The 23,620-nt window shown below is 35.8% G+C and overlaps 1 protein-coding gene across 7 annotated transcripts in view; it reads left to right on the forward strand.

Moving 5' to 3' along the window:
• Positions 1–1,288: 1,288 nt before the first annotated feature.
• The window catches only part of FN1 (fibronectin 1), a 222,038-nt gene continuing 199,706 nt past the window's right edge, over positions 1,289–23,620 (forward strand). For all 7 annotated transcript variants that reach the window (XM_070933190.1, XM_070933183.1, XM_070933184.1 and 4 more), the window contains exons 1-9: positions 1,289–1,386; positions 1,485–1,638; positions 3,836–3,964; positions 7,125–7,262; positions 8,260–8,391; positions 9,215–9,352; positions 15,652–15,810; positions 17,045–17,236; positions 20,947–21,126. In XM_070933190.1, the coding sequence (XP_070789291.1) occupies positions 1,494–1,638; positions 3,836–3,964; positions 7,125–7,262; positions 8,260–8,391; positions 9,215–9,352; positions 15,652–15,810; positions 17,045–17,236; positions 20,947–21,126 (1,213 nt within the window). In that variant the 5' untranslated portion in view covers positions 1,289–1,386; positions 1,485–1,493. The remainder of the gene's footprint in view (positions 1,387–1,484; positions 1,639–3,835; positions 3,965–7,124; positions 7,263–8,259; positions 8,392–9,214; positions 9,353–15,651; positions 15,811–17,044; positions 17,237–20,946; positions 21,127–23,620) is intronic.

Consider the following 23,620-nt stretch of genomic DNA (forward strand, 5'->3'; position numbering starts at 1 on the left):
AGTCCTTTTTTATTGTTTTCAATATTTCTCATAAGCCTTAGCTTATAGACTGATAGACTGTCCCATAATTCTTCTTCAATTATGTTCCCTATCTCCCATTTCCTATACATTGAATAGAATTCTTTATTGGACAAGTGTGATTGGACACAAAAGGAATTTGTTTCTGGTGCATAAGCTCTGTCTACATATAAGCAACGATAAATCGTAATAACCATAAAATGCAATCATCATAAATCATAAATTACAACTCAGTGATAATCATAGGATAAATAAAAGCAAACAACATAAATCATAAGATACAAACAACATACATGTCCTTTTTTCAGTCAGAAGAATTGAGTTTGTTAGTGATTGGAACCTGAGGGATCAATAAATGGAGACAGCAGATTGTTTTCGGGTGACTTAAGAATAGATGAAGACCACTGATGTTCGGGATAAACCAGGACTTAGAAGCAAGTATAAATTAGTGTGTTTTGAATACCCAATCTTTTCCCCAGCATTGTAATTTAATGATGTTGGGTATTATTGTTTATTCCTTTTATCTTTTATTCCTTTTATAGCCCATTCATTCACTTTCTCAGCACCTAACAAATAAAAATTGACAGACAGAAAAAAAAAATCTTCACCAAAGGAAAAAGAATCTCATGGAGAGAGGAATAGAAAAGGGGGAGAGAGAAAGAGAAATAAAATTGGGAACTTATACAAACAGGCCTTGGGGCTAAGAACTGAGATTTGAGTGAATAAATTGCCATAACGGAGGCAGTGGTAGTAGGAATATTATCCCAGTTTAAACTAAGTCTATTAAAGCTATTAGTTATGTTTCTACCCATGATTGATCATTACACCTTAGTGTATGTTAACTGCAGATTTAAGAGAAGTTATTGTTCCTGTAACCCCTTCCTCACGGGACCTAATTATGTTTCTACAGTGCGAGCGAGGCTAAAGTCGTCACTCCTCCTAAAACTCGAACTTCTTCGGACACTCGAAGGTTCCAGTGACTGGCAGACCCTGGAGGGTCCAAATATGACCAGCTGGCGGCATTCGCTAAACTGCAGCAAGAACCGCAAAGATATCCCTCCCTCTCACTCCCCAGAGACCCTCTAAAATTCAAAGCTTTCGGAAGAGATCTTTGTTTGCTCTGTAATGCAACTCCCGGGCCGTGACGCTATCACTCCGCCTGGGCCAATTGGAAAGGCGTTGCCATCCGAAAGGGGTGTCTCCGGCGAGGCCCTCCTCCTCTTTTCCCTCCTCCTATTCTCCCCTGTAATTCCTTGCGGGGGTCCCTGTGGCTAGGAACTCTATATAAATCCAATGTGACCCAGCGATCTGCCCTTCTCGCAGCTTGTAGGGGTTGCGCCAGATAGGAGAAGCGAAGGCTGAAAGGCGGTAAGAGAATTTGCAAGTTTTTCTTCATCCCACTTTATCAACCCGATAAAATTGGTTTGCCTCCGGTTTCAAACACGATCCGTTTATTTTCCCCACAGCTTTCCAAGATGCCGGACAGCCGATCGAAGCGAGCGATTCTTTTGGTATTGATCCTTTGTTCGGGGGCAGGGGTCTGGGGTTCTCAACCCCGCGGCAAGAGGCAAACACAGCAGCATATTGTTCAGCCCTCTCTGCCGGTCGGCCAGAACAAACGTGAGTAATTCTGGGATGAGCAATAACGACTTTTCAGAGGAGAGGAAACGGTCGGATCATGGACGCTTTGATAAAACCGAAATAAAACTTAAGGAGCATACCGAAAGTTGCAACTTTGGATGGTTGTGAGGGGAGGGTGGGGGAAAAATAAAATTTACTATGAAGGTGAAGGTTTATGTGCTAATCGTTCCCGACTCTAGGGGGTGGTGCTCATCTCCGTTTCAAAGCCGAAGAGTCAGCGCTGTCCGAAGGCGTCTCCGTGGTCATGTGGCTGGCATGACTAAACACCAAAGGTGTACGGAACGCTTCCCACCAAAGGTGGTCCCTATTTTTTCTACTTGCATTTTTTACGTGCTTTTGAACTACTCGGCACTAGGGATTCGAATCCCTGAACTCCCGACCTTTTTATCAACAAGTTCAGCGTCTTAGCCACTGAGCTACTGCGTCCCTATAAATTTACTATATGAATGTGTTAATAGCTCTTTCTTGAGTCTACTCAGGTATAATACATGAAATCATCAGATTGAGATGAAAATTTTGCAGAAAACAAAACCGATGATGGGGAGAAGTATTTTTGAATTTTAGGTAGGGATTTAGTAATGCCTGTCCAAGTGTCTTACAGACCATTACAGCAATTTAATGGTGCCACAGTTACTTTCCTTGTGATCTCATGTCTCCAGTTAGCTTTGCAATCTATCGACGATTGCAGTTTGATAATCCATCATCGACTCTTGGATGCGAGGATATGTTGGACAGCTAGAACATTTCCAGTGCACAAAATTGTTAAATCATAAAACAGCTTTTTTTCAGGGAATGTGCAGATTAATTAAACTGAACCATGTTGTTGAGAGAGAATCCTCTTGGTTTATATCCAGTTTTTCTGCCAAGGAATTAAAACTTGAGTTTCCCTTGAGACTCAGGCCTAATTAAGATTTATTGTTGGAGTATATATTGCATTGAGCCCAAAGATAATTATGTCTGAGTACTGAATGCCTCCTGATTAGATTGGGCACCCTACTCTTGGGGAGGTCTGGTAAAAGATTTCCAAGCTTTGCCAATTTGCTCTGGCTGGGATGGACATTCTTAATTTTGATTTTTCTCATTGACATCAGTGAGAAGCAAAACTATCTCATCAGATTTGGCAAATTGTGTGAAAGTTGAGAGAACTTTTTTTGATTTTGGTTTTTAATCCAGTTGGAGATGGGCTCTTGGTGGTTAAATTCCGTATATCAGGGCCTGCTGGTGGAAACTTTACTTGCATATATATTGATTTTTTATAAGAGAAGTTCCCTGGTCTGTTATATTCTTCATTTCTGAGAAAAGGGATTCTTGTCCTGGCCTATTTTTCTTTCACATACATTTGCTCGTTTAGGATAAATTAATTTTCCTGAAATCCAAACATTTCTCAAGAAAAGGGTGTAAGTTAGCATTGTGTATATATTTCTATTTGTTCTCTTTTCTTACAGAAGAACTGGAACCAAAAATTTTTATATTAATTATGATTGACTTGAAAGTAAAAGAGAAATCCTTCATCTTTCCTACTGTAAAAAACAGACTTTAAAATTAAGGTGTTTGAATTAATTTTGAAAAGTATAGAACATACTTTTTCATTTTAAAATCTGTATGTTAATTGAGAAAAGAGATGCTGAGATAACACTTTAAAATTGTTTAGAAAGTATGAGTTTCCATTAAAGCAGTCATCTCAGGAAATGATAAGACTGTAAATGTAAGTTGGGAAAAAGGCTTGGAAATTAAAAAAAAATAGAGACTAGTTCTACTTGGCAAGAATAAACCTGCTTAGGGAAGAGAGCCAAAGTTTCTTTCAAATCTTTTGGGGTCTTTCCATAGGCTTTCATGAAACATTGGATTAAGCCTCCCAGTTGAGCAATCTTTTCCAGCTGTTAACATGCTGTTCCAGAATGTGAAATCTCTAGTGGTTTAATTCTGTACATTTAAAACATGGTTAAACAAGAGACGGATGGAACTGTTTTGAGTTTAATTCCAATCTTGAGTTGCCTGCATCTAATATTAAATTACACAAAGGTTTCAAGATGTATAAGGAATGTCTGGCCAGGAGTTAATGTCTATTCCATGCTAGGGGTTGACACTGCTCTCTTCACATTCTTTCTCCTTACCAGGAGAGCCACACTTGGTCTCGATGATAGGATGTAATTAAACAGTGCTGTTTCTTTCTCAGAGGGATGCTATGACAATGGACAACATTATCAGATAAACCAGCAGTGGGAGCGCATTTACTTGGGGAACACTCTAGTCTGTACTTGCTATGGAGGCAGTCGAGGATTCAACTGTGAAAGCAAACCTGAGCGTAAGTTGGATGCATCTCTTGACAAACTTCTGGCCAAGAACATCTTTTATTTCTAAAATAAAAAGTAGATATTTACATGTATAGAAATATCCTGGTTTTTTAGCTCTTGGAAAAGGCAGCATCCACATTTAACCTTTCTCCTTCTGAAAAAGGTTACTGTTACTGTATTTTTTACAGTTCAGTCTCCAATCCTGTCAATTTCTGACTGTTCCTGTCTACTGCAGATTGGGAATATCCTGGAGAAACCTTGCATTATTTTATGCAACAGATTATTCCTACTGTAGTTTTCACACTAGACTCAAGAGCTGCTAGTATGGATTAATCTATCAGTAAGTCTTTGTGGTTACAACTGGGAACCCCCAAGTATTGTAGAAAATCCTGGGGGATATTCTGTGACCCACAGATAATTTATATCAAGCTTCTCTAGTGCCCTTGTTTTTAATCGGGAGAATTCAGAGGGACTTGAATTGTTTGACACATCCTTATAATTGTACAGACAGATATTGTCTATGTAGAGGTAGAGCAGATTAGGAAATCAAAGTAATTCAGGCTAATTTTATGATAAGATTATAAAAATAGAATCTTACAAGTCTAAATGCATCCCACCCCTCCCTTCATCTTCATGAGAACTAGTGAGAGTCTTGTCAGAGGTGCTTTCTCAGCTTCCAGTCTGGACTCAGGGTTCTTTTATCGGACTGTTAGTAGCTGCTCTTCCTCCTATTCTTTAAGGTCATTCTTTGTACCTATTACAGCTAAGTAGCAATAGGTAAGATGTCTCTTAAGAAAGCTTTGTCCCTGAACTTCTTGCTTTACATAACTTTAAAAGGAACCTTCAGAGGCTATTTACATTGGCCCCTTAAGCTCTTCTGTTTGGCTTTTTGAAAAGGTTTGACTTTGCCTTGTTAGAAAAAAGTCACAGTGTTAATGCTCTGCAGATAGCAATGTACGGAAGGACACCTCCACATAATATAGGATGTTAGAGAAAATGCTGCAATAAGACTAGAGGAGAGAAAAAAAGCTGGCAGGTCAAATTTGCTATGGAGAACATTTTGAAGCAAAGGAAAAAGAAAAAAAACAAGATCAAGGAAAAATTCTACTCATGCTACTGAAAGAAGGTATTAAATAGATTAAACTTATTAATTTTCATGTCCTCATGTTAAAAAAGTAATACCATATTGGAGATACAATAAGATAGAATAATAAAACTATATATAATTACAGAATAAGATAATAATTGGAAATTACAACAGATTACAAACATTTTGCATATCACCACAGAAACATTGTGATAATAGGAAGTATGTTCATGCTACTTTGTGCTTAGAGGCAGGTTGTGCTACCTCTTGTCTTTTCCCCCCTTTCTGGAGTCTGCTCCCTCCATACTGCTGCCTATAGTCCTTCACACCATCTCCCACTCCATGGGCATCATCTCTCACATACTCTCTGTAACATTGTATTTAGAAGAATTGCACTTCAGTACTTAATTGTCCTGCAAGAGATGTATACTATCATCTAAATATCTGAGGTTATCTGTGTCAAAACATGTAGGATGGTAATTCAGAAGTGAAATGCAAGATTTACCTTTTGTATGTATTCATGTGTACATATTGTAGGTCTTTGATGATGACATTGCAACTGCCATCTTGTCTGCTTTGAACCCTTCTTTACAGTAGATGTGTCAGTCTTGTCAGCAGGAACTGAGTCACTGTAGCATTCTGCCTTGAATTCCCAATCTTCATAGCTGACTCATTAAGGAGACCAAGTTTGTTTTGATCATATATCCAGATTTGTGCCCAGACTAGAATAGGTCCAGAGAGTTTATTTCTTCCAGGAATGTCTGAGCTGTATCACATCAACTGCACAAATATCCCTAAGGGGATATTAGCAACTGATTGATTGCTTTTAAGAACTCAACATCTCCTGTGGGTTTCTTGAAGCCATACTATCACTTCCTTTAACATATCTGGCATTTATTGCTTCCCCTATAAAAATATATATTTTCTAGATTCATCTAGGTAATCTACTGAAATAAATTAGCCATAATGGGAAAGTCTAAAAAGGATGTGTAATTGGGAGCATAGTTTCTAACATCCTGCTGACACATTCAGATTTTAAAAGTTGAAACTAATCCCATAGAACCAGATTAATCAGACATCAGATAACAGACTTTCATAGCAATAAGTAATGTTATCAATTAACCTACCTTGCAAATATATCACACCATGTGATATATGGTGGATATATATCTGTAGGTTCCAATATGGTCTTATAAAAGCTTTTTTTCTCCCCTGACAAAAACTTTTCCTGATTGCAGTGGCAGCAGCAGAAAATAGTTTTTATTCCTTTATTGCTACATGGCTTACCTATCTTGTCTTCTTGATAATGTGTTCTGTCAAAATGTGCTGTTACCAGCCTTGCTTCTATACTTGCTTATGGACCTTCTGAGTTCTCCAGTGATAAGAGTATTTGGGAACAATTTTAATGACATATCATTTTCTCTCTCTTTCCATAAAGTGACTGGATCTTGGGCAAGAATACTATCTCTGTTGCCTAAAAAGTCTTTTAGGGGCAAAGTGTCTTAATGGATCTCTTGTATGTAGGCAAATAATGACACTACATTGGGAAATTGTTTAACCATGACAGTAGAATAATGTCAACTGTCTCCAGTTTCAGTTCATCTTGAGAGACCTGTATGACAGTCCTTTGGATAACAAGACATTTACTTGGTTCCTATAATCTAACCTATTAAGGGACTAAATATTTGACCAAATATTTGAACTTTGGTTTTCCACACGTCTATTCTGTATCTTGGTCAAATGCATTTTTCTTTATTGTTTTCTCCACTTTTTTTTTTTTTTAAACTACTTTTATACAAATGTTCCAATTGCCTGGAAACCCCCTTCTACTGTTAATGTGGATTTTTCAGCTTGCTTTCTTCTTTCATTGGTCCAAGCATCTCTCCTTTGTCTTTAGCTACATCATTATCATCCAAAAAGCTTTCTGCTTGTCACTACCATAACAATAGCAGTCAATCCCATCATTAATTTTTTTGTTTATGCCTCTATGAATGAGGTAGGGAAAGGAGATTAGAAGCTGCAAGCTGTAGATTTATCTGTTTATAGATTTATAGATTTATTCTTTTTTTCTTCTTCCTATACAGCGGAAGAAACCTGTTTCGATAAATACACTGGGACTACTTATCGAGTAGGGGAAACCTATGAACGCCCAAAGGATTCCATGATCTGGGACTGTACTTGTATTGGGGCTGGGCGTGGAAGAATCAGTTGCACTATTGCAAGTATGTATTTAATCCTTCACTGAAATGCTTAGATGATGTCCTCCAAGATAATGTGTTAATCCATATACTCACTTTGCTGGAATGTCACAAAATCTAGTGGTTTCCAAGGTAAGAAGTAAGTACCACACATAATGTTGCATAATTGTAAGGAATTTGTGGCAAAGTTCAAGAGGGAGGGAGGAAAAGGGGGAGAGGAAGGGAGGGGGAGAGAGAGAAAATGAGTTGTAACTGTAAAATGAGGCCACTGATATTTGCTGTATGTTGATGCTATGAGTAAGTGTGTAGGTTATACCTGAGATTTTCTCCTGCATGAAGAAAAGGAGAATGTGGAAGAAGGCTGAAATAAACAGAATTCAAGGAAGTGTTAGATTTCCCCCTCCAAACCTTATGACTTGAGGCTGGCTTCGGTTCTCAACTCTGATATATTGTACATAAACTGAAGCCTGTATCTATATAGCTATCATGGCCTTTGGGGAGCTGCTCCATGAATGTTTTTCTTGAAAGATTATTTTTCATTACTACATGTCAGAACTTTGACTTCATTGTAAAGCAAGGATGAAACACTTCTGCAGATGACTCCAAATGTCTGACCTTAATTTCTAGCAATCCTAATTAGTATAGTCAATATGAGAGATGAAGGGAAGTGCAGTTCAACATTTAACTTTTCTTCTTATAGTTCTATAGTTTGGTTCTTATAGTTTTATAATCCAAATGTTTTTAACATCCCTAATATATTAGCGAGACTTCTGATATGACAGAAAAGTGGCATGTTATAGTTATTAGACTATAACATATTGGAAAAGAAACTGGCTGCTTTTCATAGCTGACCACATTATGAAGGATTGTCCAGTGCTGAAATGGATGAAGAGATCACGACTTTATTATAATATAACTGGGACAAACTTAAAAAGTTGCTGAACTATTACGTAGACAACATTGAAGTAGATACATTAATGATATAACTTGGAAAAACAGCTTCCTATGCTTTGTTTTTCAGATCGATGTCATGAAGGTGGCCAGTCCTACAAGATTGGTGATACCTGGCGCAGGCCTCATGAGACAGGAGGCTACATGTTAGAATGTGTATGTCTTGGCAATGGAAAGGGTGAATGGACTTGCAAGCCAGTTGGTAAGATTTAGTTTTCTTTTATGCATTTCAGAGATCAAAAGTATTTCAGTTGCAAATAGAGCTGTTTGTGATAGTTACTGTAAGCAGAGTTTTGACTCTTTGTGATAACATTTTTTAAATTTTTGTCTCAGTTGATATATATAAATACTCAAAACATGCATACCTGAGCAAACTTTACCTGGACTTTTGACCTGCATATCTTCTGCATATGCTTCTGAATATCCCTCTATAGACAATAAACACATTCATCTTGACTACAAATATGCCATAGAGAAGATGCCTAGGTTAATCTGTTCCCCGCTGTCTAGTTTTTAGAATTTTTTGATAGGGAAAGACATACTTGGTTAAGAGAGTCATGCTCCAAAGTTTGATGTGCTTTATTGACATAGCAGAAAATTCTACAGATCATTTTGAAATATAATCCTATATATAGTTATATACTCAAATATAGCTACCCTGTTTCCCCCAAAATAAGACATCCTCTGATAATAAGCCCAATCAGACTTTTGAGGCCAAGTGCTTATTTCAGGGTTCAAAAAAATATAAGACAGGGTCTTATTTTCAGGGAAACACGGTATATCTTCAAAAGGAGCATAAAATAAAACAAAGCTGTCAGCAACACAAGTGTTACAGACACTTAGAAACTTCTATTTCATTGAATTGCCAGATTTCTGCATGCTGTATTTTTAACCAAATGTAAAAATTATGGAAGCATTTTCTTCCTAATTAAGAAATTTAATTCTTTCCTTGATGAAATTGTAAAGAAAATAGTGCAGTGAGGTTATTTTTTTCTTTTTCACCTTTGAAAATTAATTTTCCTTAGCTGAGCGATGCTATGATAATACAGCTGGTACATCATACGTTGTTGGAGAAGTTTGGGAAAAGCCATATCAGGGCTGGATGATGGTGGATTGCACTTGCCTTGGAGAAGGCAGTGGGAGGATTACTTGCACTTCCAGAAGTAAGTATGGGCTTGTGGCAGAGCAGCGTATCAGCATGAATTATGCTCTTTGGGTATTTTTCATTTCCCCCATTATTTTGAGGGAGGGCCCAAAGTCTGGAATGTTCTGCACAAACTGTTTGGTTGACTATTCACACCATCATGAAGCTATAGTAAATTATTAGCATAGTAAATTAGCAATTTGGTGGCTGCTGCCTCCTCCATCCAAGTATTGTGGCTAAAATGTTGTCTGTCAGTAGTTTCTGTAAGTCAAGGGTGCTGGCCTTTCTCAATTTTCAATATGGTAAAGCCACAAGGGACATGACAGCTGCACAAAGACATCACCAGGGAGAGGGGTTGAATTGGGACAAAACAATCATGGGGTGGGGGTGGGGATTGGAGTTGCAAAAAGAAGCTAAGCATATAATGTAATGACTTGGGATCATACTAATGAAAAAGTTAGTTTTAAACAAATTCTGCTTTGAATTACCTGGAAATAATAATTGCATTTTAACAACTTAATCTGTGAGATCAACAGTCTCCTAATCTTCCCAACTATGTATGTGATATAACCATATCATTTCTTTTTCCATTACAAGATATAGAAGTTACCCTCCCAAAAGCAAATAAAATATTGCTGCACCTGATTAATGTTTTGTATGAACACAACTGCTAAATTCAAAATAAGACCACGGCTTCTAAAAAAATATGTATTGGACTGAGTTATACTAACTGACTCAATTAAAAGAAAGTATTGTACTATTATTTCCTGTGGATTTCATCCCTAAATAAATAAGAAGCCACAGATTCTGCATAAGTGATATTTATTTATATACTTTCAAGAAGATATATTTTATTCTTCACTTTGATCTGTCTTAGCCTTGCTGTTTCTTGTTGATATTTTGTTCTCTTATATATTTCTATAAGATCATAGAATATCTTGTTTTTTCTATTCTGAACTTTGTGCTAGGAGTAGTGCCTTCGATCGTCTAGCAGTCATGAAAATATGAAAATTATCAGAAAAGCTAAACAAGCCTTTTATTTTGGAGAACATAGAGATATATCTTTGAATTTTAGAGAGGTCAATCCACTTCAATTCCAGGCTAACTAACATTTATTGTACCTACTGGATACTGGTAGAAAATACAATAAGTCTTGATGTTATCCTGAAGAAGCTAGCTTAGACCCCAAGATAAATTTATGAAAGTTTTTATTATTTCTTCAGACTATCTTTGAAGACATTGAGAAGATTCCACTAAACAATGTGGAAGTTCTTAGAACTAAAGACAGTATGAAAATTTAATTCCATAGTTAAGTTACCATTAATTAACAAATAAACTTATTTAGTTACTGTTTCTCAGGAGCAATTCTCCTTTCTACATTATTCAGATGAGTCACAGCTTTTTAGAGTGGCAGATGACTGCATAGCAATGGAAAAATTGGGAAATTTTCTTTTGGTGAATTTTCTTAAATTCTAATTCATAATAAATAAGATTGGCATATTAAAGATGAAAGATCCTAAAATGAAACTTTCAAATGTTCTTTCTTCTATGAGGATGCTTGTTTGTAATGAAAAATTACTACAGCTTGGATCCAGTTGTATGCAAGATAATCACTGGCATGCATAGCAAGTATTTAAAAGTAGAGTCATTGTTTAAGTATAAGCCATGCTTAAGCTGTTTTGGGACACACCTGTTTAGAACTTTTTTTTGTGATGAATTTTGAGATGATATTTAGCTTTTAATTGAGGATAATAACTTTTCTTAGCATAAATAATTGATTATATAAAGTAAATCCTCAGTTTGAAATTAAATTTTAAAACCATAAAAGCAACACTTTTATTTAGTGTTTTTTCTGATTGGAAACTTGTGGAGTTAAAGATACAATGATGGAATGTTCTCAACTGCCAGGAAAAGCATGATCAAATGAATCACATTGACAGTATGTTATAATACAGTATATGGCCCAGAAATCTGTTGCTGAATTCAATAGGAATTCTTATTTCTTTTCTTAATATCTATCATTTGTACTGTTTGAAACTAAAACAGTTGACTGTGTATAACATTACTATATATTCAAAACGCAAATATTTTATTGAGTTATCTCAGCACACATATTAAATAATTGATTACCTATAACAGGAAAATCATTGTATAGAGTAAGCCATCATTTCTTAATGATGTGCATTTGGGCAGATTGCATGTCTTTGTGCAGCACTTTCTCTTGAATTTTATAATAGTGTTGATCAGTATCATAATTTCTTAACATAGCATAAATTGTTTAGGACCATGTAGGTATGGAACAGACTGAAACTTTCATCAGTGTTTTAGATTCCTTTATCATATGTCTCCGGTATCTCAAATGATTTGTTTCCATTTTCCCAAAGTTTGTAATATTTTTTTGTACTCCCAGATTTACACTCAGTTTCTAAATATATCTAGTTGGGACTAAGAACTGTTCAGAGTAAATGTGTTTAAGTTTGCATTAGAAAGTTTACCACTACATTATTTGTATTTTGCATTTAGTTTTATTAACGTATATAATTACTGAAATGATGGAGGTCACCTTAAATGTGTGGTCAACTCTTCATCATCCAGCTGGTTTCCAGCTTTGAATATTTTAAAAAGTATGTCCACTCATACAGCTGAAGCCACAGACCAATTTCCTGGCAAACACATACTCCCATCAATCTGACTTTATGTCTTAAACATTTTCCTCATGTTCATTTTTTGAAACCAGCAGCTAAGTGATTAAGATGACATAGCAACTTTTTTCCAGGATTGTGTAATAACAAATGGAGCAGAATTTTTCTGTAGAAAAAAGCAGTTTAACCCAGGGGGACATAAATTATTGACCTCATATTTCTGCCTTTCAATTCAAGGTTGATTTGTTTATTTATACAATTTTTATAGCCAATTATCTCACAACAGTAATTTTAGATGATGAACACAGGTTTAAGAACAAGAACAGCAATATGATTTGTAAAAGTAAGCATTTCAAAACTATAAAATGAAATATATTCATGATTTTTTAAAAAAAACCTGCACTTCCAATAAGTCAAACAAGAACTTAAAAAAACAACCAACAGTCTTGTCTAACGTTTGGGCTTTTATGCCTGAGGAAATAGCCAGTTCCTTAATGCCAGCTGAGTTAAGGCCATCCAGGGTTCCAGGAAGCTGCTGGTCCATGGGGCAGGCAGACAGTCAGAGAGGTGCAACTCCTAGGTACCATGAAATAAGACTATCTAAGAGTGTTCTAGTGGAGTGAGCAGAGTACATGTAGCCTGGGGCATGTAGTACTTTATAGAGGATAATTAGCATGTTGAATTGCATTCAGAAATCTTTTGGAAGTCAGTGCAGCTTCTGCACAGAGATGTTACATGACAGTATCAGGTGAGCCATAACTATCAATGCCATTGCATTCAGTTGCAGTTTTTTTATATTGAAAAGTTTTTATTTTATAAACAAGCATACATACAATATATAATCAATCAATCAGTGTATCATCTGAATACATCTTTTTTCCTCTTACTCCTCCAATATTTATCATATCTTAATATTATCATTTCATTTGTTGTAACATTTTCCCCACATTTACTTTTATATTTGTACCTTTATCTCAACAATTTTATCCCAACCCAACCCTCCCCCCCTCCCCTCCCCCCCCCCGACTTCCCAGAGCAAAAACAGGGTATAACATTTAACAAGCAAAAGCTAAAATATACTAACCTACTACAAAGTTTAAAACTCCCTCACACTCTTTAACTCCTCTTTTACAAGTTCATCAACCTCCTTTTTGTAAATTCTCAAAATCAATTGGGTTAAATTCTTTCTTCCTGAATATAAAAGCCTTTTTCTTGGTATGTAATCCAATAACTTTAACAATATTACAAGCATTAACAAACACTGATAAGTTTCATTTTCATCCCTCAAACACCTTTCTTTTTCAACATTGCTCCCTAATAAGATTCTAAATTAAACATTTATCCTCTTTATTCCTTCATAAACCAATTATCAATTTCTAACTATTCAGCATTAAAAATTCTAAATTAAACATTTTAAAACTTTAAACATTTTATCACCTATAGTATAGTATAATCTTAATATAGTATAGTATAGTATAGTATAGTATAGTATAGTATAGTATAGTATAGTATAGTATAGTATAATCTTATATTAAACATTTTAAAAATCTCTTAATGCATCAATAAGACCTTCTTAATTCATTTCTCAAAATATAAATTTCAAAACCTTCAGGAAACTATCCCTTAAATTTTTAATTAACCATTTCTATATTTTTTCCAGTCCTTCCTCAATCAACATTGCTCCCTAATAAAGTTCTAAATTGGAAATTTATCCTCTTTAATCCTTCATAAAATTAAACATTTTAAAACTTTAAACATTTTATCTCATATACCTTCTTAAAATACTATAATCTTATATTAAACATTTTAAAAATCTCTTAATACATCAATAAAACATTAAGTCATTTCTCAAAATATAAATTTCAAGCCCTTCAGAAAGGTATCCCTCAAATTTTTAATTAGCCATTTTAATACCTCGATAACTCTTAAAAAGCTATCATTTTTACCTCGATAACTCTTAAAAAGCTATCATTTTTACCTCGATAACTCTTAAAAAGCTATCATTTTTATGTCCAAAACCAATTGTAATAACACAGTTCCTTTATATTATTACCTTAAAATAAACTTTAAAAATACAAATTTAATTAAGCTTCTCAACCTATTGCCAAAATCCTCCCCAAAAAAGATTAATCTTCAGTTCTTCCCTTCTTTCTGTATTTGTTCCAGTCCTTTTTCTTCGATAATTCTTTCTTCTTCAGCATTGCTCCTGCTGCTTTTATTTTCGAAAATTTTAAAATTTGGATTTGAGGTTGATGTCTCTTTGAAAGTTTTTGTCTTCTTAAAGTTATTTCATTTAATTTGAAACCCCCATAAATCTCTCTCAAGTCTTCCTGATTAAACTCTTCCAGATTCCTTTGCTTTCCCCTCTTGGTCTGGAAAGCATCCTTTTTATCCAAAGTCACATTAAACTGGATTTCTGCCCCATCTTCTTCCAACAGCTCACTACTGTCTAACAAGCCTTGAAATGATACTATATTCTCCTTTGTCTCCATGTTTTGAGTCAAAACAGTTTCCTCTTCCCGAGACCTTTCATCAAAAAAACCTTTAAGACTTTCCAGTAAAGCAGTGGTTTGTGACTCAAAAATTTCATGTATTATAACTCTTATTGGTGTATTTGCTGGTGTGTGTAATAATAGTCCTTCAGCACTTTCAAAAGTACCAGCCATTTTCTCATTCAGTTGCAGTTTTTGAATACTTTTGAAAGCCAGATTTGTGTACTGCATAGTAATCCAACCAGGGAGTGACTAGGGTGTGAATGACATTGAATATTACCTCCTGATCCAGAAGCAGGTGCACTTGATGTGCAAGGTGAACTTGTGCAGAGCCCTTCCTAGGCATGGCTGCCACTTGCCCTTTGAGTGGGTCCAGAAGGACCTAAAATTGACCCAAAGAATATGAGCCTTCAGGGAAGGCACAGAACAGTCAGTAATATCTGGTACTGCACAATATACTGCACAAAAACATCATGTGATTTGTTTGATTTGGCCTGGCATGCTGCCTAAACTCAATTATTGTGTCTTGTAAACCATTATTTATACATGCAGCCCCAGGATCCTTTTTTTTTTTTTTTTTTTTTTAAATTTGATTTATATGCCGCCCTTCTCCGGAGACTCAGGGCGGCTTACAATGCGTTAAGCAATAGCCTTCATTCTTTTGTATATTTTACACAAAGTCAGCTTATTGCCCCCACAAACTGGGTCCTCATTTCACCTACCTTAGAAAGGATGGAAGGCTGAGTCAACCTTGAGCCTTGGAGAGATTCGAACCAGCAGAAATTGCAGGCAGCTGTGTTAATAACAGGGTGCACTAAACCCTTGTACTATCAAGGCTCTTGTAAGGCTTTGTGGCCTCAGAGTTTCTCTGGAATGACTGGAATCAAAATTTGTGGACATTTTAGTATTGGGAAGTTGTTTGAGAGATTTAAGTTTCAATTAAAAACATTTTGACCTGTCTTTCCTTATATGCAATATTAGAAAAGGACTGTTTCTCACACAAATGTACTGAAGAAATCCATTTTTAATTGAAGCAGTTAAAATATGCCAATGGTAGTTTTGAATGAGACTATTGAAATATTGACTACATTAAAAAAATCCAGTATCAGTCCAAGAGGATAACCATCATGAATGGGTACAGACTGTTGCAATAGCACAGATGTGTGGACTCTTCTTTTCTATAGATAGATGCAATGATCAAGACACCAAGACATCTTATCGAATTGGAGACACCTGGAGTAAGAAGGATAACAGAGGAAATCTACTTCAATGCATCTGCACAGGGAATGGCAGAGGAGAATGGAAATGTGAAAGGCATTCCTCTTTGCAAGCCACAGGCATAGGTAAGCAATATATCTGGATGAAGTTGGATGTTTATTCCTTCTTCATTTGCCTTTATAAAAATTACCCTGGGATTCAAATTCAAAATTCAAAGTATTCAAACTGTGTTAGAATCTGAAGATAATAAAACTCAGTGTAATCTATAAAACAAATACAAAGCCAATATAATTAAAAAAAATTGCCAACTAATGAAGTCTGGCAAAAAATCCCCACATTTAAAGTTGCTAGCATCACAAAGACTCTTCCTATTTGGCAGACTTGACTTGATTTAATCCTTTGGAATGATGAGAGCTTAATCAAAGACTGAAAGTACAGATTCAGTTACCCACAGAATGGAATGTGCTAGTTATCAATAATAGGGGAGGCATTTTGGCAACAATGTGGAATCTGTTTTGATGAACTGCAAAATAGATAAGTGACCATTAATATAATCCAGTAGAACAGTTTAATGGGCTTTTCAGTGAAAAAAAATGTTCATTAATCTAAATGTATTTTAAATCCAAAGGTTGCCCTCTGATTTTTTTAAAAAAAATCCCTTCCCAGAAATAGGCTAAAGAGAAAAAGGCTTTTTCTTAATATAAATTTAAGTTACAGGAAGGCAGATTCGAGTGGAACGTTCTGAAAAATATCTTAACTATAAATGTAATTTGCCAATGGAACCAGTTACTGATGGAGACCCGGAACACTTTTCTTCCTTTGCTACCTATGTATAAGATATAAGGTGTATAAGGTGTTTAAGCAGAGGCTGGATCTTCCAGGGGATATGTAAAATTGGGCTCTTTCACTGTGCAGTGGGTTGGAAGATAAAGTAACTGGCACTTATTAACATGAGTGTAAATGTTTTGTTGCTTTCTGATAATCTTAGAGCAAACTGATCATTCCCAGTAGAAATTCAGCTTTGCTAGAATGTTGAGATGACAATGTGGATGGTAATTTTGGTTCCAGTCAAAATGGTAAAAACAGCATTAATGTTGGAAGTTTCAAAGTTCCATATTACTGTAATTTAACTACAACAGATTACATGACTCAGGAGACTATCAAGATTATGTCTGTCCATTTATCCATCCATAGTATTATATAGCTGCCCATTTCAAATTCATGACTGGGTGGCTAACAGTAATTAAAAACAGGGTAAAAGTAATTGTAATCAATCTTAATCAAGTTATATATATATAACTTATATACACAGTATTTCTTACCGACTGTTGCAAAACATCATTGCTTTTTTATATGCAGGCAGTGCATCTGCAACTATCACAGATGTACGAACTGCACTCTACCAACCGCAACCCCAGCCTGCTCCTTTTGGACATTGTGTAACTGACAGTGGTATGGTATATATTTTGGGAATGCAGTGGCTTAAGGCACAGGGAAGCCAACATATGCTTTGTACTTGTCTGGGCAATGGAATCAGCTGCCAGGAAACAGGTAGGACATATTTTTAAATATTTATTGGCATATAAAAGATGTTTCAATCATGTACCCTATGATAATGCATGTTCCTAACTGATTGGCATAAACTGGCCCGAAGGTCACTACTGTTAAAAACAAAAGCATCATTTATACAAGGTTATGGGATGAGTCTGGCCTTTGTACAATTAAGCCTATAAAAGTATGATCTCAATGGATTTGATGTGAAGGTAGTTTAGTGTGGTTGGTTTTTTTCATACTGTTATCTTCCTCCCTCCAAAACCAGCCAGACTGTGACTTTTTCTTATATACAAACCCCCTCTATAGCTACACACACACACACAGAGAGAGAAATCTTGAAATTTTTTTGGACTACAACCGACTTTGATAGCAATTTCCACTGTATTTTATTATTTGTGTAATGAAATTATCATACAAATGATGTAAATTGATGCAAGTAATATAATTTGCATCATTTGTTTGATCTCATTGTTCAATCTATGTCAGTTACTGAAATGACATACTTAAAAGTTTTCTTTTTTTTTCCCAATTTTTTTTTTAATTTTTCAAAACACAAAATATAAAATACATCTTTTTAGAGCAGGTGCTTGTTCCGTCATATAATAAGTACAATATTAAGATTCCCACAATCAATTTTGTTCCCATTTTTATCCAATTACATCTTTTTTTAAAAAAAAAGAAAGAAAAAAATCTTATTTTAAACATTTATCATTCAATTATTTAGCCCACATTCTAGACTATAAACATCATTCTAAATCTCTATCATTTTAAACAATCAATATTTCATATACATTTCTCAATTTAAGACCCATTACGCCAAATCTATATTTCACCTCATCTTGATCACAACTAATATCCAAATCTTATCAAAAATTTATTTCCCTTTTCTCTTAGAATTTTTACAAAATCAATCAACATTTCGCTCTGTAGTTTGTTACTTCCAAAGTATTTTATTTTGATTTAGTTTCTCCATAGTTATTCTCTTATACTATTAAAATTATTTGGCTAATTCATAGTTTATATAACTCCAATCTGATTATTTAACTGGTTCACAGTTATATTATTATTTTCCTGTAAAGTTTCTTCCACTTCCTCCTAATTTTATTTTTTAGCTGGTTCACATCTTGATCTGCTGCTTTCTAGCAAGGCTTACCTCCACTCCTGACCTTAAATTATTTTGGCTGGTTCACAGTATGATTTTACCTACACACCAACCTTATCTCCTTTACTCCTCCTATATTTATTTTATAACTGGTTTGCAACTTAAATAGTTGCTTTCCAGCAGTGCTTTCCTCCGCTCCCACCTTTATTTTTAACTGGTTCACAACTATATTTCAATTGTTCCCCAGAAATAATCTCCTCCACTCCTAACTTTATATTTTTTGGCTAGTTCACAGTTTAGCTTTAGCTGTTACCCAATATATGCTTTCCTCCACACCTAATCTATATATTAATTGGTTCGCAGCTTTATTTTAACTGTCTTCTAGTGCATATTTTCCTCTGCTCCTACCCTTATTTTTAACTGGTTCACAATTATATTTCAATTGATCCCCAGGTATAGTCTCCTCCACTCCTACTTTTTTGTTTTTAACTGGTTCACAGTTCATATAAACTGTTACCCAGCGTATGCTTTCCTCCACTCCTAACTCTGTTTATTGGCTGGTCCACAGCGTTGCTTTCACTGTTTTCCAGCTCATGCTTACCTCCACTCCTAACTCTTATTTTAATTTTTAACTAATTCCAAGCTTTGTTTCAACTGTTTTCTAATATAATACCTTCCTCCACTCCTACCATATTTATTAACCTGGAGCAAAACTCTACTTTAGCTAATTTCCAAAATCATATTTCGCATTACTCCTAGTTTTACATATTTAATTGATTAATAACATTTTGTTTTAATTAAGATTTTGCTTGCCTTTTCCTCCCTTCCAACTTCTCTTATTCAATCTGTTAGTTTCAAATTATTTCACAATATATTATCCATATTGTTTTTCCATTTATTCTCCTCCATATTTCTAATTTAAAATAAAAATATATTTTAACAAATATCTTCCAATGTCTTAAAAAACCTTTTCTTCTAAATGGTTGAATCTACGAAAAATTCAAAGTTTAAGAACAAGTTAAAGCCTCCAGAGATCGTATTTTTCTTAGAACATTTGTGCTCTTATTTCTTAATCAAATTATTTGTGTATTTATATATATATTAAAACAAGGTGGTGATAGTAATAACAAGGAAAATAATAACAATAGTAATTACAATTAAAAAAATAAGGAAGTAATAGAGGCATCAGTAAAAAGGGAAAGGGGAGTTTAAAAATAACAAAAAAAATTAATTATATTAGAGAGAAAAGAGAGAAAAAATAAAGAGGGGGAAAAAAAGCAGATGAGAAAAGAGTAAAACAAAGAGAAAAAAGAAAGATAAGAAATAAAAAGAAAGCATAGAGAAGAAAGAAAAGTATCTCCTAACATTAATCATTCACCCAATAACCATTACATCCATTTGAATCAAAATATGATATTTTGTTATCTTGTTACTTGATTTATTCCATTGTTTTTTTTTCTCCAATCTGTCCAAATGTATTTCTTTTCCCTTTCAATGTCATCAGAGTTATAAATTCTGCAAAGTTAATTCTGGAACTATTCCATATATGGTATCATCATGTCTTCCTTTTGTTGCCACGCCTTTCTCTTATAATCAGTTTTATTTAGTTCAGTTTCCATTATTCCATTTAATTTCTTCTTTCAAATCTTCCATAAGTCCTCCAGTGAACAGATTATGTATCAGAAGCCAAGGTCTCTAAGTCTTTTCTCAGTGTCAATTCAGTACAAGTAACAAGCGACATAGTTTCTCTTTTCAATTAAAAAATAGTCTGGGATTCATACTTTCACTTCAGAGCTAGGAGCCATTTTATCCATCACCGTTTGTCTTTTGTCTTTACTTTTAAAACATAGTTGTTTCCTCTTCTCCTTCCTGTCTCCCAGATATAATCCAGTCTCACTCCACAAAATCAGTCTAGCCTCATGTATCCACAGGAAAAATAAAAATAAAAATAGTTTAAAAAATTGTAACTAAGCCATTTCCACACAGTCATAATAAATGCTTTCTATCAAACAGGTCCTTTGTCTTTTAGCCCCTGTAGTTGTTAGCCGCTATTAAAACAGGGGCTCACTTGTTGCAATCCACATCTGAGGGCAGCTGCCGCCTGGGCAATTGTTAAACTCACCCGGCATAAAGCTCCCTGTTCTTCTCCGCTTCTCCTCTCCTCCAGCACGATCTTTGTTCCCGGTTGCTGCGGTTTCGGGACAGCCGCCGTGGCTGTCATTCCACTGCTGCCGGCGTGAAGGGAAAGCCTCCAGCCCCGAGGAACCTGCCCGTTCCTCTTGGCTGCCCAAGGGGTCCCTTCTTGTCCCCCTGTCCCTTCAAGACAGGGGAGGTCCGAAGACCTGTCAGCGGCAGCTTGGCAGACACGGTTTTGGCAGAGCTCTACGGAGCTCGCCATTTCCCCGTCTGTATCCCCGTGGCGCCAACTGGAAGTGATGACATACTTAAGGTTTTCAAAGACAGGAACCACGATCCCATTGGTTTGAAAAACTGAAGTTTCACTATAATATGTATTTTTATATAAATGCTAAATATTAAATATTTTTCTGAAACCAAATAACACCAAATTCTTGTATAATTATAATGGTATTCTATTTTTTTAAAGCTGTGACCCAAACTTACGGTGGCAATTCCAATGGAGAACCTTGCGTTTTCCCATTCACATATAATGGAAGGACTTTCTATTCATGCACTTCTGAAGGACGTCATGATGGGAATATCTGGTGCAGTACAACCTCCAACTTTGACCAGGATAAGAGCTACTCCTTTTGTACAGAGCAAAATGGTAAAATTTTTCAAGAAAAAAATATCTTGGGAAGAAATAGGTTGCAGATTTTAGCATCCATTGGGAAATTGTGGTCATGGAAGTATATAAATATATTAATTATAATTTAGCATTCTTTCACTGAGTATGATTAACATGCCTTTTAAAAAAGGCTGGGCTGGGTGGATTTGCACTGGATAAAGGATACGAGGAAAGTCTTGAGAACTAGGCAAGTGTAAGAGGGAATACAGAAGTCAAACGTAAGTCTATCAGAAAGACTATTCAGTGCAAAACATGAAATGGGGTTGGCATAAAAAAGCTAGATTTATATCAAGAGGCTACCACAGTTTAACTAGATAACAATGGATAGTACATCTCTACAGATGTCTTATCAGGTAAAATGAAAAGCAGTAATATTGTATACCAGATTGCAAGCTTTCCCTAGATGTCTTGAAAGGATCTACTTGACTATTGTCTGAGGCAGAATATTTTAGTTACTTCTTACTTTGTAAAATGTCATTATCCCACTGTTTCTCTTCTGCTCCTGCCCATCTTTATTCTGAGCATGCCCACTTTTGGAGTATGGCTTTTAACATATCATAAATCACTCTGATCCTCCGTATAAAAGTAGTTTTCTGCTCCTATTCTAAGTGATTGCTTCTTATGTTTAAGTTTTCCCAAAAGTCTGAAATCATCTTTGTTTTTTGTTCCATGCTGAAATGAAACTGGGTAACAATGGGTTGGAGTCAGTTTTGCAATTTTTAGCTAAGGAATCTTGTCATTAGGAATAACTCAGGCTAATCAGTGTTAGGTGTTTTCCAATAGTTGTTTTGCTTTCATCCCATTAACTAATCCAATGAAATGCCAAACAGTATGCAGAGATGTTCAAAGATGAAAATAGTTTGTGCCATTTTGCTCAGTTGGGTGTCCGCCTATATTTGTGAGGAGGAAGTGAATTAAATAGAAATTAAGCTAGTAGTCTGCATCTTTGGTTTTCTGCCTGTGTTTGGCTGGCATTTCTTCTTTTTTTTAAAGATAGAAGCCCAATATCGATATTAGGCTAGAAGGAAAGAGGTCTTGTAAGGACTAGCCCCACTTCCAAGAAAGTACGAACGCTTGAAAACTTTGTATTTCAAAAGGAACCTTTTATTGAAAAGGGATGAAAGCAAGTCAAAATTCAAAGCAGGCTCTGAGGTCCCTCGGGGCATACAGTCCAGAATAAAGGGAATTAGGAACCCCTTCCCCACCGTCTGATGTGGATTCCCACCAATCCGCCGTTGTGAAGATGATACTGGCCTCTCTGAGAAGCAGATAAGAAGAGCTTCTCGGCCATTTTGCAATCCACACATTTCCCCCCCCACCCCCCATTTCCCAAGACGTGAGAATTCTCCAGGCATTTCTGGCACCAGGCAACGGTTATAAATCAGGTTAAAGTTTATGCAAAGAGGGCAAGGCAGGAAATAGGATACTTATGATACATGGGAATGAGAACTAAATGTGATAAATCCAAATCTCCTCCCTTCTTCCATGAAGAATGGCAGATACACGGACCTGACATATTGCCCTCCTCAGAAAAATGGAAAATCCACCTAGAAAGACATAAAACATATTATACATTAAGATTTAGGATGGTTTGTGAGGGTATTTCAAGTGGAATTTCCTTAACAGTGTGTGGGCTTTTATATGTTTTTTGGCTCCCCATTCGTTCTGAGAGGATGGTAGGTGTTTCCATGCCACTAAATATTGTGTGGAGCGGTGGTGAGTGCAGGAGTCAAGGATACCTTTGATTTAAAAAATGTTGTTCTCCTTCCACCATAATGGGGGTTGGAAGTGTGGACAAAGGGGGGCTGACTTTTGAAGTGATTTCTGGCTTGAATAGGCTGCAGTGAAACACTGGATGAATCTGCCTATGTGTTTTAGGAAGGAGGAGTTCTACCGTGACAGGGTTTATGATTCTGGTGATGGGGAATGGGCCAATGAATTTTGGTCCCAGTTTCTTAGACGGTTGTAAGGATTGTAGAAACTTTGTGGATAGATATACGCGGTCCCCAACCTTGAATGGCTTGGGTTTACAGCGTTTCTTGTCAGCTTGAATTTTAAAAGCTGCTCTAGCCTCTTGTAGAGCTAGCCTGACCATTGGCAAGTGGTTTATAGATTGTTTATCCACTCCTTAAGGGAGGGGATGTCAGGTTCCTTAGCTGGTGGCTCTGGCATGGGGTTGAATTCTTGTCCTGTGGCTACCTGAAATGGGGTGACGCCAGTGCTACTGTGTACAGAGTTGTTGTAAGCTATTTCAGCAAAAGTTAACAGGTCAGTCCAAATGTCCTGTTGGTACTTAATAAAACATCTTAAATATTGTTTCAATACACCATTGGTTTTCTCCCCCCCCCAATTTGTCTGGGGGTGATGCGAAGAGGACAGCCCCTGGGCAGAGCCTAACAGGTTTAAGAAAGCCCGCCAAAATTTGGAAATGAATTGGATACCCCTGTCTGAGATAATCCGTTGGGGAGCTCCA

Source organism: Pituophis catenifer, unplaced genomic scaffold (assembly GCF_029215685.1).
Source record: "Pituophis catenifer annectens isolate HBS135680 unplaced genomic scaffold, rPitCat1.0.hap2 SCAF_1, whole genome shotgun sequence".
NCBI classification, from domain to species: domain Eukaryota; kingdom Metazoa; phylum Chordata; class Lepidosauria; order Squamata; family Colubridae; genus Pituophis; species Pituophis catenifer.